This window comes from Diadema antillarum, unplaced genomic scaffold (assembly GCF_040938485.1).
Source record: "Diadema antillarum isolate AM-2024a unplaced genomic scaffold, OU_Dant_1.0 seq00000693_RagTag, whole genome shotgun sequence".
NCBI lineage: Eukaryota > Metazoa > Echinodermata > Echinoidea > Diadematoida > Diadematidae > Diadema > Diadema antillarum.
This window is the reverse complement of record NW_027271598.1, coordinates 3346336-3362665: the sequence shown is the minus strand read 5'-3', so window position 1 is coordinate 3362665 and position 16330 is coordinate 3346336. Positions and strand designations below refer to the sequence as shown.

Here is a 16330-nt window from a genome sequence, read left to right as displayed (position 1 = left end):
ACAACATTTTGTAACTTAACGAACATTTTGTCCACAAAATGATAATTTCGTCAACGAAACGACCAATTTCGTAACGAAATATTCCGTGCGACAAAGAGTACCCCCCTTTCAAGGCACTGTTGAAAAAAGGTTTATAAAACCATTTTTGAGCATTTTAAAACCATTTTAGTCCATATACAGATACATGAATACATGTATGTGTTCTTATGGCACATAGTCTAGAAATTTCCAAGTCATTTCCAAGTCATACTATCTCCTCTAAAGATGGAGATCATTGTTTCATTGTCTGTCTGTCGTTGGGTTGTTGTTGTTGTTTTGCACATTTTCTGGGGGGCATGGGGGTTATTAGAATTCAACAATTAACTTGATAGACAAGAAGCACTTCGAATACAAACACTGCGATAGTTCCACATCTAACCCTGATCATTCTATCTTTATATAATTAAAACACCATCCCTCAGAGAAAACTTACAGGTAACGCAGGGTCTAAAATCACTCTGGTGTTTACTTTCACCTGTCAAACCAAGAAAAAGTGAAAGGGCTTTGGTCGGAGCATTTGCACACTTCCAGAATAATTGATCTCTCCCCCACACCCCCTAATGGAAATTGTAAATAGCATTCCTGAGTATCCAGGCAAACACCAGCTTCTGGAGACACACACACACACTGACATTGATGTACTGACTATTTCTCTGCTTTTTAATCTCCCCCCCCCTCTGTCTTTCTTTCTTTGTCTCTTTTCTCTGTCTTTGTTATTCATTGGTCAGCCTTTCTCACAATTTTTCAATCTGGGAAGATTTTTCATGCCTACCAAATTGTAAGATTTTTTTTTCGCCAGTGTGGACATCTCACTAAATAGCATGATCAGCATTGCAATCCTACTCCTAGGAAATCTTGTGATTATGTTGGTATTTTAGCGTGATCATCTGAGAAAAGCGTGGTAACGTGCAATAAGGTGAGTGTGTGAATGCTGGAACATAAAATCTCCACATCTTTAATCCTATCACTCAAAACACACATGAAGACAGCCCACGAACACATGGGCAAGGGCCACCATTTTCTTAGATTTGGGTAAGCGTAGTTTTAATAGTCAACTGTGATGCAACAATTAGCAGGATATTTCTATCCATCTGAACAGGCACAACAATTCTCAGTACTTGGATTGCGATCAAGATCCCGCTACTTCATCCAGGTGTGAATGAAACATATCTCTCATTGTCCCAACGCACCTGTCTGTGTTTCTGCTCCAGCGCCCAGACGTAGATCATGACCAGACCCCCAGGACGGCAGATCCGGGCCAACTCCTGGATGGCCTGCACTCGGCGCTCCACCGTGGCGAAGTGGTGGACGACCGCAATGGAGATGACGGCGTCGAAGCAGCTGTCACGGTACGGGAGCCGGAGGTTGTCGCACACCATGGCCTCGTGGCCTCTCCGCACCGAGATCTCCACGAGATTGGTACAGCAGTCAGAGCCCACCTTGAAAGTTCGGTTGTTGATGCCGAGGTACTTGCCATTGCCACAACCTAGCCATGAAGAAAAAAGAGAAGAACATGAGGCATAAGTTAAGATGAGTTACTGACTTATCATTGATCAGCAGTGTGATATTACTACCTGCTTTATAGATTTACACTGGATGTTAGCCCAACTGATCTCTTTCTAAAAATCTTCCTTGTTCTGCTTCTTATTCTTAGATGTTACATTAAACCTAATCAATACAATCTTATTAATTCTATAACAACAGTGATGAAGGAAAATTCAGGACAAGTTTTCATGTGATGAAAATGTAGGAACAGCATTACAGCTACTGATGTCATCATACTGACGTACAAGTGAGCAGCATTAGTGTGGTGTGTATGAATTTTACTGGACTTTATCTTTAGTATATATTTCAGTACCAGATTTAAAGTACTACAGACATGATAAATGATGACTCTCATGATATAGAGTAGGATGATATAGATATCACAGTAATGACAGTTTACCCATCTACCCCCCCCCCCCAAAAAAAAATAATAATAATAATTCCATTCTCACATAACTAAAAAAAAACATTCTCACATAAAACACCCATTTCTTTTTCCAAGATGGCAAAGTCAAGGGTCTCTATTCTGCATGTGTTCACATGATAGTATTACGGATGAGAGATTTTGAGTATAGACCATCGCTGTCATCAACACTCCCATACCCCCAACAAAAGTAATCAAATAAAAGTGTATCACCTAATTAGGCACATGTAAGAACATCCCATCGTATAATGTCAAGCTTGTCTGAATGGGTTTAGCCACCCACTGGGATTAATTTCCACACATCCACTCAGAAGAACACTCCAGCATTCACGACAGACAAATTATCAAAAGGTGATGCATATTCATAGCAGTGGTTGGTATGAAATTTCATACACTTACAACACAATACCCGAGACAGGCCTGCACACGTGTTCCGCATCACAGAATCAATACTGGGTTGCATGATTTCAGTGCGTGCTTGTCACACGGGACTGCGTTAAAACTGCCATCAAATTTCTATCTCGGGCTAATTGGAATGTCCTTGACAGGCTATTTGAGGCACAGATGCAATTGCTGCGCCAGGCATAAGGCAATTATGTATCTAAATGACAAGCGCGGTCACTCATTAACACACTCCCAAGTTCGTGCTCATCATCATACTCATCAGTTCTCCCCTCCCCGTACCATGGCTCCTTTTTTGTATGTTAGTGTATATACTCACTTGCCTTCCCTAAATTAGAGAATTAATTTAGCTACCATTTGATTAATAATCAACAAATCTGCAATTAATCCTATAGATAAGAAAAGCAACACACACACAAAAAATAAAAAAGCAGTTGTGTGCTAAATTACTATCACAGAGAACACTGCCCCAGTTACTACATGGCATAGATCAGAGAGCCCAATGTCAACCCAGATTTATCTAGTCTTCTCCGAGTCTAATTTTTTAGTTCTCCACAGAACCATTTTTTTTTTTTTTTTTTTTTTTGGGGGGGGGGGGGGAAATATTATTCCTATATTGCTAAATGCAAGACTCTGTATATTGCCTCCACTCCCCTTATCATGCAGGATGGTCAGTTTTAAACTAAAAAGACTACATACCTTAAAATGACAGTAAGGATGCAAAATAAACTTACTGAGACATAAGAGAGAGAGAGAGAGAAAAGGATTGAATCCACCCTTTCCCCTTCCAAAGATGGATAGAGAAAATAGTAAGTTCTGGGATTCTTATCAAATCATAGTTTCATTTCTTTATTTCAGTTGATCATTCCAACTATTCTACACAGGATGTTGAATAACAGTTGCCTGGTTTGCAGCTACCTTTTACTTGTGTGTACTTTGTACATCTTATCCACTGCGTCCATGATTGGAGTCAGCCTAGCTTACCCTTTCCTGACACAGACAAACTCACTGACAGTGGATACATAAAGTTAATGCCTGTTTGAGGAAGTCATGTCCAATGTCTGACTGCTTTTCAAATTTTTGCTATTTTTTTTTCAACCAGTCGATCTGATTTTGTCTAATTTCTCACTAATGTGCTCTGCTTTCAGCAAAATGTAGATCATAACAGCTCTACGTAGGTGTGCAATTCTCATTAATGATAATGTGAGAATAATATCACAAAGCCACAGGCTCATATCACTGAGAAGAATCATGATATAGTCATTTTTATTCCCCTCTTCCCTTCACCTATATAACCACCATGATTATCATTTCAGTTGACACAAATACACTTTTTTATGTGCTAACCAATGTGACATAAGTGAGCTCACGCCAATCCTCCCTATCTGACGCATGCATACAGCTGTAACTCTTGAGTATTTCTTAATGTTTGGAGTTCAAGCCTCCTTTTTCCTTCCATTTTTTTTTCTGGCATAATAGTCTTTCCAATTTCTTCTGCTGATGTGTCCTAAAAGTCAGGGCTTTTGGGTGACAACAGTATCTCTTTGTATGACTAGCCCTGACCCAATCTTCTCTAGCACCCATTCATTTGTCTTGTGCACTTTCCATGAAATCCTTAAATTTCGGCAGTAATGCCACATCATACATCCAACTTCTCGCACACCCCTTGCACATCCCTCTATCTCATACATCAAGGTGGATGCAAGTTTCAGATTTGTCATATATTGCAGATTTCCAAAATGGTCCCTGCCCAATCCTCTTGCCAGAGGTAACTAGAGTATTTTTTTTATTTATTCATAAACAGTTATATTGTTATCTCCACTGTTACTTGTTCAAAATTGTTTTCTTTGCCTACTGCTTAAGACTGTGTCCCCTTCACTGCACCAAGCAAGACCTTGTATAGTGATGTATAGTCACAAAGGGAGAACTGCTAAAAAAGCACAACAAAATAAAACACTTTGAATAATAGGGCCTGCAGAACATACGTGAGCACTTAGAGGGACATGAAACATTAGGGAAGTAAAGTGACAAAACTAAATAGGTAAAAGTTGATGATTTTTGACAAATTATTTGGAAGTTTGAACTATCTCCAGGTCCATATCAGGGGCCTTGCAATTATAGCAGTCTTGGGCATAACATCACCACATCTCAACTCCTTGTTTGCCTTGCCAAAAATGAAAACAGCACAAAATTCCTACATCTTGGAGGATGCATTAAGAGCATAATTGATCATCACACATTTTCAAAACAAACATACAGACCTGCAATAAATGAAGATGAGAAATTAATAATAACATTTCTACACGATTATGTCACTACCGTGGCAAATCTGAGGCAAATCAAAGCCAATGCTATGATGTGAAGAAAAGAAAACACACACACACACACACACACACACATTGGAAGGGAGTTAAAAGTGAGAAATAGTTTGCATAACAAAAAGTTGAATCACATCAAGCAAATTCAATTCTCTGAAGAATCTGTCGAAGTCAAAAGAGAGAACTTTCCTGGACAGCTATTAACCTATGATGGGCACTTCATTGTTCTATGAGCTATTAACCTATGAATGCCACTATTCTATTGAGGTTTGTAACATCCACCAAAAAAAAAAATAATTGTTCAAACATTACACGAGCTATTGTAATGCTCTGTGTGGTTGATATACCATCTAATGCAGATGTCAAAACATAAGAGTGGAAAAGTATGCACACACAGCTGTATGACATCAAAACTAATCGTCAGCTCTTAAAGCATTATGATGATGCACAGTATATGTGACCCGCTACAACGAAATGATCCTAAAGTCGTGCGAGGTCGATTATTTGAAAATTGCATGACACAATTCCCTAATCTTTCTGCTTTAAATTGATATATAACACATCTTATAAAAATAATCGGCTGCGGAGATATCGATGTTTAAAAGAGAGCATGTCGAGACGTCTGGGAAATCACTGTTTCGAGAAAAGCGCTTGAAAAGTTCTCCTTGCGATGCAATCACGATCAAGGGACACGCAAGTCAGTATATTCACCTCCGGACAATAGAAGGTAAGCCCTAGCAACCCCCGAAATGCTCATTCAAACACAGCGTCGGCGGTCTCCTCACCGACCAATCAGTGACCAGGATGCCAGGCGAAGCGGCTGGTCATAGCGCATCCCGCCCGCACGCACCATTCGACTGTGCAGTGTGCGAGCTTCACGCTTTGGTTAGCGGCAAGCAGCAAACTGACCAATGAGATCACTCTGGTCGTTGTTAGGGGCGGAGCCTATGTGTGGCGCTCAATCCAAATGTTCGAACCAGTTTCTGCTTCGATGAAACGCCAAAAAAACATGGCCCAGAAAAACACCATTTTCTGGTCTTTCTTTTCATCATTTCGCTTCAAAATTTCGACTGATGATAGAAGACATGTGAGACTCTAATAATATGTCAAAATAAGAAGATTGTAAGTTTTGACCAATTTTGATGCTCTGACTTCGAACTCGATTTTCACGGATTCGACCGTGCGCGACTTTAGGACCATTTTGTTGTAGTGGGTCACATATTCTCTTAAGTTTTGTTTCCGACTCTAGCGTCTAAGTGTCCACGTGTCTGGGAATTTAACACACTCCGAATGCTGCTAATTCTAACAACAAACTATTGATTACTTGTGATATAAGCAGAATATACCCCTTTTTGTAACAATCATATTTATTTTTAGGCACAGAGACCATTTTTATTTTTTTGAGGATTGATTTTTGCTTTTATATCCCACCCATGACAATTTGCATGGGGGCCAAGGTCAGAGTGGTATGGACAATGGTCAGGGTTGGAATGGTACAGACGCTCTATGACCGGGTGAGACATATGGTCACAGTTGCGATGGGGTGGATGGTCGTGGACCAGTCGATACGGATGGTCAGCGCTGGGATGGAATAAGATTGTTCAGGTTGGGGTGGCATGGATGGTCAGAGAATGGGATGAATGGATGGTCAGTGATGTATAATGGTAGGATGGAGATTTCTAGCTTGGTTTCGGACAGGATGAATGGTCAGAGTTGGGTTGAGATTGACCGTGTGCAGTCTGGATGAATAGTCAGAGTTAGGGACGGGTGAACATTCAAGAGTTTGGTGGAAAAAGTAAGGTCAGCATCTGGTTGAGATGAATGGTCAGGTTTGGGGTGGAATTGGGTGGTCACATTATTTGCTCGACTACATCTCAGTGGCATCCATTATATTGAGAAGAGACGGTTAGTAGAATTAATAGCCAGGTACAGACATGTATACTTGCAGTGGATTAGGCTATTAAAAAGGAGAGATAAAGTGCACACATGCAGTTGAAGTACAGGTGCCATGTATACAGAGGAGAAGGAGACCATGGAGCTATACAATGTAAGGGGCACTTACACTGCCACCAAAAACCATAGTTTTCTGCACTTTCCTTTTTTTTGTCAGAAGTTTCTAGGCGACTACAGGTACATGTACATGGGTGAAAAAACAACTGAAAAAACCTCCTCAGAAGTAAAGAATTTTTTGGAAACTCTGCAGTTTTGTTTCATGTTTACTTTCCCCCAGTATAAATGCTCACTCCCGGGCTTGCCAGTTTTATTCCAGCTTCTGGGTCATGTGACATCTGCCGTTAGCATGGGAATTCTCCTGCCCGCCTGCCTATGCTCAAAGAACATGAAGCACGAACTTGCACATGTTCTTAAATGTTCACTATCTCCCTAAAGCCTGAACATTTGTTGTTGTTTTTTTCCGTGCATGCACATTCCCTCCCAGAATGCCAGAAAGTGTCTGTGTTTTTGTGGCAGTGTAAAAGGCGTATACAGTAAAACTCACGGTTTTTCTCATTCTGGCTTTTTGCAATGTAAATGCCCCTTCAATAGCCCCATAGGGTGGCCAAAACAGCCTCAAGTTAGATATGGTGAGAGTGATGGGGAAAGGCAGTGGACATTACTATGTTTAGCCAGCTGTTAGAGTGAAATAAGCTGGAGGAGGAAGGTGGAGAAGGGGCAAGAGGAGAAGAAGATGGAGGAGGAGGGGATGGAAGAATGGTTAGATTTGCAGATGCACAGAGCTTCTATTGAAACACATGTTTCTTTCCAAGGCCTTTTCACAAGCTTTCTGTGTGTAACTGCACAAAGGAATATCTTGGGGCACAAAGGAATATCTTGGGGCACAAAAAAAAAAATTAAAAAAAATTATCCCTTTTATATGACATGAAATGGGCGTGACATTTAAAAATGAGAAAAACCCATATATGTAAGATAGTTAATAGTTATTTTCTGAGTAGGATGATTATTGGACATGGAAATTCTTAATTCACATGAATCTTCCTCATCCTTAAACAGAACATTGCTCAAGGACGTTCAACCATTCTGTTTTCAATCAAAGTTCAACTCTGGAACTTGACTATGAGCAGTAATCTTGCCCTCAAGTTCTTGTTTGTATATTTTTTTCTATTTTTCTATTTTTATCTTGTTACATGTACCTCATTCTATCTTCATTCCAACATGTTTGTATATAGTCTGACCTGGGTTATCTGGACATCAATTTTCCAGATCTCTCTATTATGCTGACATGAACTACAGTAGAACATGACTGTCCGCTTTTTTAGCGTAGAATGCTGTTGCTATCTAGGAAGAAACAAAGAAGGACGGCGCATTTCCACCCATATTTGATTCATTTCTTTGTAATGTGAATTACGATATGTGCAAAAATCATCATAGTGAATAGTGAATTAGCAATGCCTTAAATATCCAGAGCAAAACTTGCTTGAATGTGTCGTGCTTGAGCATATATCTCAGTCATCCAGTCATAACACTTATCTGGACAGGCGCCGGCCTCGACATGGTCAGAAAACTCAGCTAGCACTGTGCACTTCTAACTTCTCTTTTTCCTTTTTCCTCCTTTGCATCAGTCCGGGATCTCGCTCAAAGGAAATCTATACACAACAGAGTTAGCCTTCTTTAATGCATGTATACTACTAAAAAATTCAGTGCACTGGAGAACTCAGCTTTCAATTCCCCCTTCCCGCCATCATCAGTAGTCCAGTTCGTTGCCCAGAAGATTTACCAAATAATCTCTCCACAATTGATTACAAGCTTGATTTATGGCATGCACTTTTTGCTGCCCACTTTTGCCCCCATAGGACGATACATCTACGACTGTTTTAACACGGGTTGAGAAACGTAAAGCTGAATTACAAGTCTGATAACGATTGCAGTTAGAATTATAATCCACATACAAGCCCGAGGAAGGCTTCCCGGATTCTGCTGTGTCGAAATTCAGAGTGACGAGAATAGGTGTGGCTTCTTTCCGAATTTCTATCAATCACTCTTGAGCGGTAGTGAGCGTGGTTTTTCAGCAAAAGTGGTTGAAAGGTCATCGTTAGCTCCACTCCCCCAAAACACAATGTGGAGGTCAATCTGTACACACGACTGTTTCGCTTCGTAATTCTGGAGAATCGTCACTGGAGAACACCTCGGGAACATCACTTGAATTACGATTTGAATTACGATTCAAATCACCCTCCGCAATTCCAGTGTCCATAGATACAAGGCCATAATGCATCATTTTGAATTATGATTCTAGTGATGCATCACTGGAATCGTGATTCAAACTGCACTCTCGGTACATGTGAAAACGACCTAGGAGAAGATGACAAAAGCAATACCCTGGCATTTTATCTAGGCGTCTCTAAAAAGAAAAAAAAAAACTGGCCTGGGAATGCTGCTTATAGGGGAATGATTGATAACAAATAAACAGATACCACAGCTCTGAGGAAACCCGACAGCATCAGTGTCCTCGGAAGGATGTTTCTATAAGACAGAGCTATACCTGACTTATGTATTACAAACATGCAGGGACTTTATTTGAATGCAATTTCCCCACTGGCAAGGATCAAGGGGGGGGGGGGGTATCATGTATCAGTCTAATAAAGAAAGATGCTCTAATACCAAGTACATGCAGAATGGAAAGTGACTGCGCCACTCTCACTTTACTAAAAATCAAAAGATCTACACTCTTCTTTCCTCAACATCATATATGACCCTGAACCAAAAAACCATGTTTTTTTAAGTTAAGGGCAGATTCTAAAAGAACAGATTTTAAGCTTTAAAATGATATATAACTCAATTCAAATGGATTCTTCCAGTGTGTATTGATAAAAAAGGCTCTGAAGTATAGGATCTATTAAAACACTTAATCTTTAACAAGCTATGCTCTGTGCAATGAATTGGACAAAAAAACAAGACGTAAGACTTCATCACAAAAACAATGAAGGGATTACCAGATTATCCTGAAATTGAGCATGCTCTAAAAACACATTATCCATGACTAATGCCAACTTTCAAAGCAGTAGCATCATCCTTTCAAAGGTTATTAGGGGAGTTGAAAGTGAAGAGTGTGTAAAGAGTTTTTGACCCATTTAAGATGAGTCCCAAGAATACTTGGGGAGGTGTCTATGGAAAATGCGTGTTATAGCTAAATCAGCCTGTCCTCAACAGGTTAAGAAATGAAAAGGGGCCTCTAAGACATATCTAATCATACTATTCTACAAAAAGATGTTCTTGAGATCACTTTGCTTTGATTTATATCTCTAATGAACTACAAAATACAAATTTATGGAATACAATATAATGGGGAGAACAAAGAAATCAGGCTTGTCTCTGAAGCGAGCTGTAGAGTGGTACAGCAAACACTAGAAGTTAGTCGCATTTACGGTGACCAGTGTGAGAAAGCAGCACACGTACATTGCAGATGTGTTTGTCACATGGGACAAAACTGGACACGTGGCTTGCAGGGTCAGTATACTACAAACAGTGGCTGCATACTATACTGCCTGTTGCATCAAAAATACAATAAAATGTCTGGTTGAGAGTGTGTTGCGGTAGTGGCAGCACATGTGTGAGGGTATTTACAATGGTGTGAAACGCACGAGGTACATCATCTCAAGTAGGTTTTACACCCATGCCTCTCAACCTTTCATTCATATTTTGGCTTACAGGTGAAGGAAAATTTTATGCTGCCCTATAACTCCTGCAATATGTGCAGTATTAGAATGACAATATTTTGTTTTATGAGCATAAACCAAAATACTTCATGTAGTATGCACCAGATGGCACAACAGTATACAGCTTAAAAGGAGAGTCAAACCACTCAGAAGGACACACACCTGAGAGGTGGTCAACCAAACAACATAGCAAAAATAACTAGATGTATCTCGGCTATGTTATCTAATTTTACCAATTAAGATGACAAAAAGCATGTTTTTAAACCAAGAAACTCAAAAGACTAACAACAGAAAAAGGTGCATCATCATGGTTCATTTGTAGGAGTAACAGAGTTATGATATACTGATACCATCTTGCATACCTGCCAACATTTCAAGATGAAATATCTCACTTGTGGATTGCAAAAATCTTATTTTATATGCAAACTGAAGTTAAAAATCTTACTTTCAGTCAAATATTCAGAAAATACACATGAAAGGTATATCTAAATATTCTTTTAAATCTTATTTCTCTGACAGAAAATCTTATTTTGCTATTTTTTAATGTAAAAAATCTGACTGAATCTGATAAAATCTTATTAGTTGGCAAGTATGCATCTTGGCAACGACGTATGTCCTTTCTACAATGACCACTGCAGTGCTGGTCCAGATTCTTTCAATTAAAAAAAAAAAAAAAAAAAAAACACCAGGCATTGAAATCAAATATAAATGTGTCTGCAGAAAGGTGCTTAACAAAGTCTAAAGAATGCAAACAACTGAGTATATCTCAGTACAACCTGATGCATGATATAAATAATATCGCAGTTTGTGTACGTGGTATTCCAGTTTACTGGTCATCTACAAATAGACAACCTAATCTCTTTTCAGTTGTCAAGGATATGCACAGAAATTACATAGTGGAGCATACAAGTGATGGAATGCGGGTAAACACAAAATGTGCTTTGGGCCATTTGAGAGTAAGGCCATAGGGTCATTGTATCAGCTTGCTTGTTTCTTTGTTTGTTGCTGTTGTTGTTGTTGGTGCATTCACACTGGAATTACTGCATAGTATGTGATAAGGTTGTTTTGATGTTTATTGTATTTTGGTAACAAACAGCTCTATTTGAAGCCATTCCATGGCTGGCTGTAATACCAGTAGACCAGTTTATATACACGTATGAATATTTTTTTTTTTTCAAACAGTGTTCAGTTGTAGTGGGATCAAGCAACTATTGGTGCACAACTGAACTTATTTGTATTCATGATGTATAAATCACTGCCTTTGTCATGCATGTCCATCAGGTGTTGCCCTCTTCCATCTGAGCCAAACCTATAGCAGGGGCTTGGTATTGGGGGTTGAATCTTTTTTTTTTCCTCAATTAATTCATTTCATACTGATTAGATATGACACAGAAAAGTACACACACTTAAACACTGCACACAATTGCTATGAAAGACACTGGTGGCAAATAATCAGTAGATACAAACCTGAGCAAATGAACACATCCAAAGTAAAATTTTAGTTAATTGACACACTGAACGTGGATGCAAGACTAACGGTAATTGAAAAAGTCTATATTCTACAAGTGAGTTTGCCTTGTTGAGATTGCACTATTCTCTAAATGCCCCTGACCCAGATCTAAAGTCCCATTTAGAAAGTCCAGAAGAAAATTTTTCCCAATATGTAGCTCTGTAAAAAGGCTCCCCTACCTTCACCCCAAATCAAAGATGTGCCTCATAAAATGAATAAAAAAATATGCTGGAACGTTTCGAGATGAATAAGCACACAAACTTTGCGTGAACAATTTGCTTTTTTTCTGTTATCTGCCAGCAACAAGTGAAATGGGACAACCAGGATCAATCAAACAATGGCAGACAGACATTTGATATAGCATCCTTGGTTTAGAGCAGTGTACAGTAACACATACAATATGGCTGTGTCCTTCTATCCCTCATACTATTCAATCTGCCTCACTACTCCCACCCCCCCCCCCCTCCATTTCAGACTAGAGATATCTTGTATGGATATACCACATCCATATGCAGACCTCCCAACCTTTCTGACTGAAAAGTAGGGATGAATTTGCTCAAAAGTAGGAAATATGAGCAGTTCCCATGAAAGTGTGTAGTAAAATTATCAAGAAGAATAGGCAACTCCCATTGAGACAAGAGATGTGGGAAAGGTCAAAATTCAGATTCTTTCCTCCAAATTCAGAATGGATAGTAGGATGTCTTTACATGTCTGAATGTTCGTATATATTCAAACAACATATATCCATACATCATTTATTTGTGTTTGAATGCTCTCATATCCATACATTGTATGAATAGGTGGGGCTTATCAATGGCGCTCACCAGCTAGGGTTTTGAATGCACAGCAAAGTATGAACATAACGTGCAAAGCCCTGCTAAGTTCGTACTGCACATGGGGAGAGACTTCCCATGAAACACGACAGTGCATACTGAGGTGTGATGCCGCCATACGATTAACATCTATCGGGACATTGTGCCTGAAAGTGGCTTAACTTAGTGAAAAAAAAAAACAGTTATAATGATTACCAAGCAAATGTTTAACAACTCCTAGCCTACTTTTTCAAAATGCATTTGGAGAGAGAGAAAGATTTTCCAAACGACAGAGTCACTCTACAGTGAGAAAGAGACTTGGAAGAGCCTACACATGAAAACATCAACCACTAGTATTCACTGACGACCAAACGATTACAAGGAAGTGATTAGCATGTCACGAGCAGGAAAAAAAAAACCCTTCATTTTTAGACATTTCATCATCAAATGAAGACATGTGTTTTGTGGGGAGTGTGGTTGAGTATAAATGCATGATTACTTCTTTTTCCTACACATTGTTCAATTATTTAAAAAAGACAGGTGAGTTTGAGAGAAATGCTACTTTTCTCACATCAAACTGCCTCTGCCTTTGATGGTGAGACAAAATGTCTTCCTCAGTTTCCAATCACTTTCTGTGAGTCACAAAGGTGCTGTTACATTGTCTTTTCTAATGAAAATATTTTGAAAATGACTTGATATGTCTCATGTCTTTGGGACAGCATTGTTTTGACCCTTAATGGATGAGCAATGACTGTTCGTGGCAGCGAGTCGTCTCTCATGTTTGAGACTCCTGCTGTTACACACAACACTTTGCAGAGGATGGCTGGAGTTTTATCTGTACAGTGTCTTCCTTACAGCACTGTAAAAGAAAATACAACTTCTCAAGAGATTGAAACTGGATGACACACTTCAGAACACACTGATACAGTTAAGTTGCCAGATCATTTGGTTGTGGATGTGGTGTTCATACATATTGGCTGTCACTGTTTGCAAATGATACACCAACTTCACAGTGATGTCAGTAAGTCATATCTTTTTGAAACAACATTTCAGCTATAGAGGTGATTCCATTATAACACAGAAAACGTTATAGATCTGCCGGAGTGATTTTGTCCAGGTAATTCCTATAGCTCTGGTGCTCTTCAGACATTTCCAACCACCCTGAACAGCCTCAATAAATCCGATCCTTTGATCTGAACCACAAGGCACAACCTACACTCTAAAGGCACAAAATTGTGTAACTTTTGTTAGGACAAAGAATTACTTCCCCTGTGTGATCAACCTTTACTGACCCACAAACACGACAACTGTTATTGCACCTTAGATCTTTTGTCAAAAACAGACAATTGAACACACAAACAAACAGTATTAGATAGGCCCATCATAATTTGTTATGATACAGGGTTCAGTTTGATATGAAATATCAACAGCTGACTTCCCAAACTGTCTGAAAAGTATGCTCAAAGTGATACATTTAGCTGCAAAGGTATCAATACTGAAATAATGGTTTCATCTTCATGTAATTATTTACTGTACAAAGGATCAGAGATGCTACTTTTCAGTAGAATTTGTCATGAAAATGTTTGTTGGTCAGTCTGTTTGACTATGAAGCAAGGGTGTTGTACCCACAAGCAATAGGATTTATGAGCGCAAGGAATGGCAACAGTTTGTCACTTTTCGTCCCCAAAAGTAGTCTTCATACTTGTTATTCAGTATATCAAGATAGCCTACACCCCAATGTCTTTAACTTTCAGCAGGAAGTCAAATACACCAGGAACACCAGGCAGCTAAAAAAAATAATGTGAGAAAAATTCACAAGTCTCTTCCCATCTTGCATAGTAAACATGAGTTGCCTTTTCTTAATCCAAAACAATAATTGAACTTGGTATCTGTGTCTAGCTACTGTGACTACATTTGTATTTGGAATCTTTAATATGCATGCCTTCAGCTAAAAACCAACCAACAAACAGCATAATGAAAGAAAACCTAAAACAAACAAACAGACAAACAAACAAACAAGTAACCACCCCACCACAGGAAAAAACAAGCAAACAAACAAAACGAAAACAAAAAACAGAGCTCTACAGATGCCTGTCATGAGAAACGCTCATGCTACATGAGAACATTTTAACATCTCAATTCAGACTATGGACACACAATCTCACTTTATTGGATCATTGTAAGGTGATTGACAGAGAAAGAAAGCACGACTGGATTAGGTATAATAATCCTTTATATGCCCAGGCATGTAGCTTAACATGCGAAGTTTGTTTGTTTGTTTTTGTTGTTTTTATGCCAGCATTCAGTAATCCCTTCAAACTTGCCCTAGTTATAAGATAGTAAAGCCCACTGTACTGTATAGCAATGTGTCTCAGTCCAACAGGACGGCCATGGTGACACAATTGGGATTAGGGGGATTAGGTAATCTCTTTGATATTCTTTGGCAATTTGTTTCTGGACATCTGTATGAAATTGGCAAAGAGGGCAATCCAGTAAAGTTTTTAGTAAGAAAGCAAAGCACAGTAAAGGTGAAAGCATACTAAGAATTGACCACTGACATAAACAGAGAGCTGCTGGGTTTCTAAACTGTCCTCGGCTCTGGAGATCTCACCAAGTTCTGCTTTCATTAGTCATTCAGTTTTTGTTATTACGTTCATCACAGAATGGGCAATACATAATCCTTCCTAATTCCCTTTGTATGACAATGATGTCAAGATTAAAATACACCATTATCGCATCTTAGCAGGTCTAACCTTTACTTTGGCTACCCATACTTTGATGACTGAGAGAAATGAGAGATTGACAAGTTTTAATGGGCATATAAATGATTAAATCTAGCTAACAACAGCATTATATTTCATCACACAGGAAATTGCTAAATTGAACATGAAAGCAGCACATCATAAGACTGATGTTAGAAATGAAACACAGCTTCCAAAAGAGAATCATAATACATTTTTTTAATGCCATTAATTCCCCATTTTAAGGGTTTTGTTGTTTTTACAAAATCATCATCTCAAGTAGATATCGACATGGTATAGTAAAAGGGTCAAAACGATTTGTCTTTCAAGCATTCATGTATCATTTTCTGTACTAGGATAAGTGATTACATATCCACACCCTGCTTGGGTTTTTATGTATCATTTTCTGCACTAGGATAAGTGATTACATATTCACACCCCGCTCGGGTTTTTATCACTTTAACAACACAAACGTCACAGTGCCAAACAGCTCACACGAAACAGCACCAAACAGCTGGGGCAATAAGGATGCAACATCAGACCAGAGTGGGATCAAGGACCTGCCCAGAGTGCCTCCTCATTTGGACGGTTACAATTTGTACCGAGAGCCACAAACACTCGCACATTTACGAGGCGTGTGGTCGAAAAATAGATTGGATTTAAACGCAGTCGCCTCATGTACAGGAAATGTGTGGGATATTTGTGCAGGCTTGTTTCATGGTTGAATTGCCCACCAGAATGAAGCAGCTGTGTGTGTTGCTTGAAAATGATTCATCCACACACTGCCTCAGCCAAAGGCCAAGAGCCAACAAAATAAAACAAAATCCTGCCACAACCATTAGAGTAATTAACAATGAATGCAATGGT

The 16330-nt window shown here is 39.1% G+C and overlaps 1 protein-coding gene across 1 annotated transcript in view; it reads right to left on the bottom strand.

Moving 5' to 3' along the window:
* Window positions 1-16330, bottom strand: part of LOC139737493 (uncharacterized) — a 73755-nt gene that overhangs the window by 9187 nt on the left and 48238 nt on the right. Inside the window, exon 3 of the mRNA XM_071648165.1 lies at window positions 1230-1525. Coding sequence (XP_071504266.1) covers window positions 1230-1525 — 296 coding nt within the window. The remainder of the gene's footprint in view (window positions 1-1229; window positions 1526-16330) is intronic.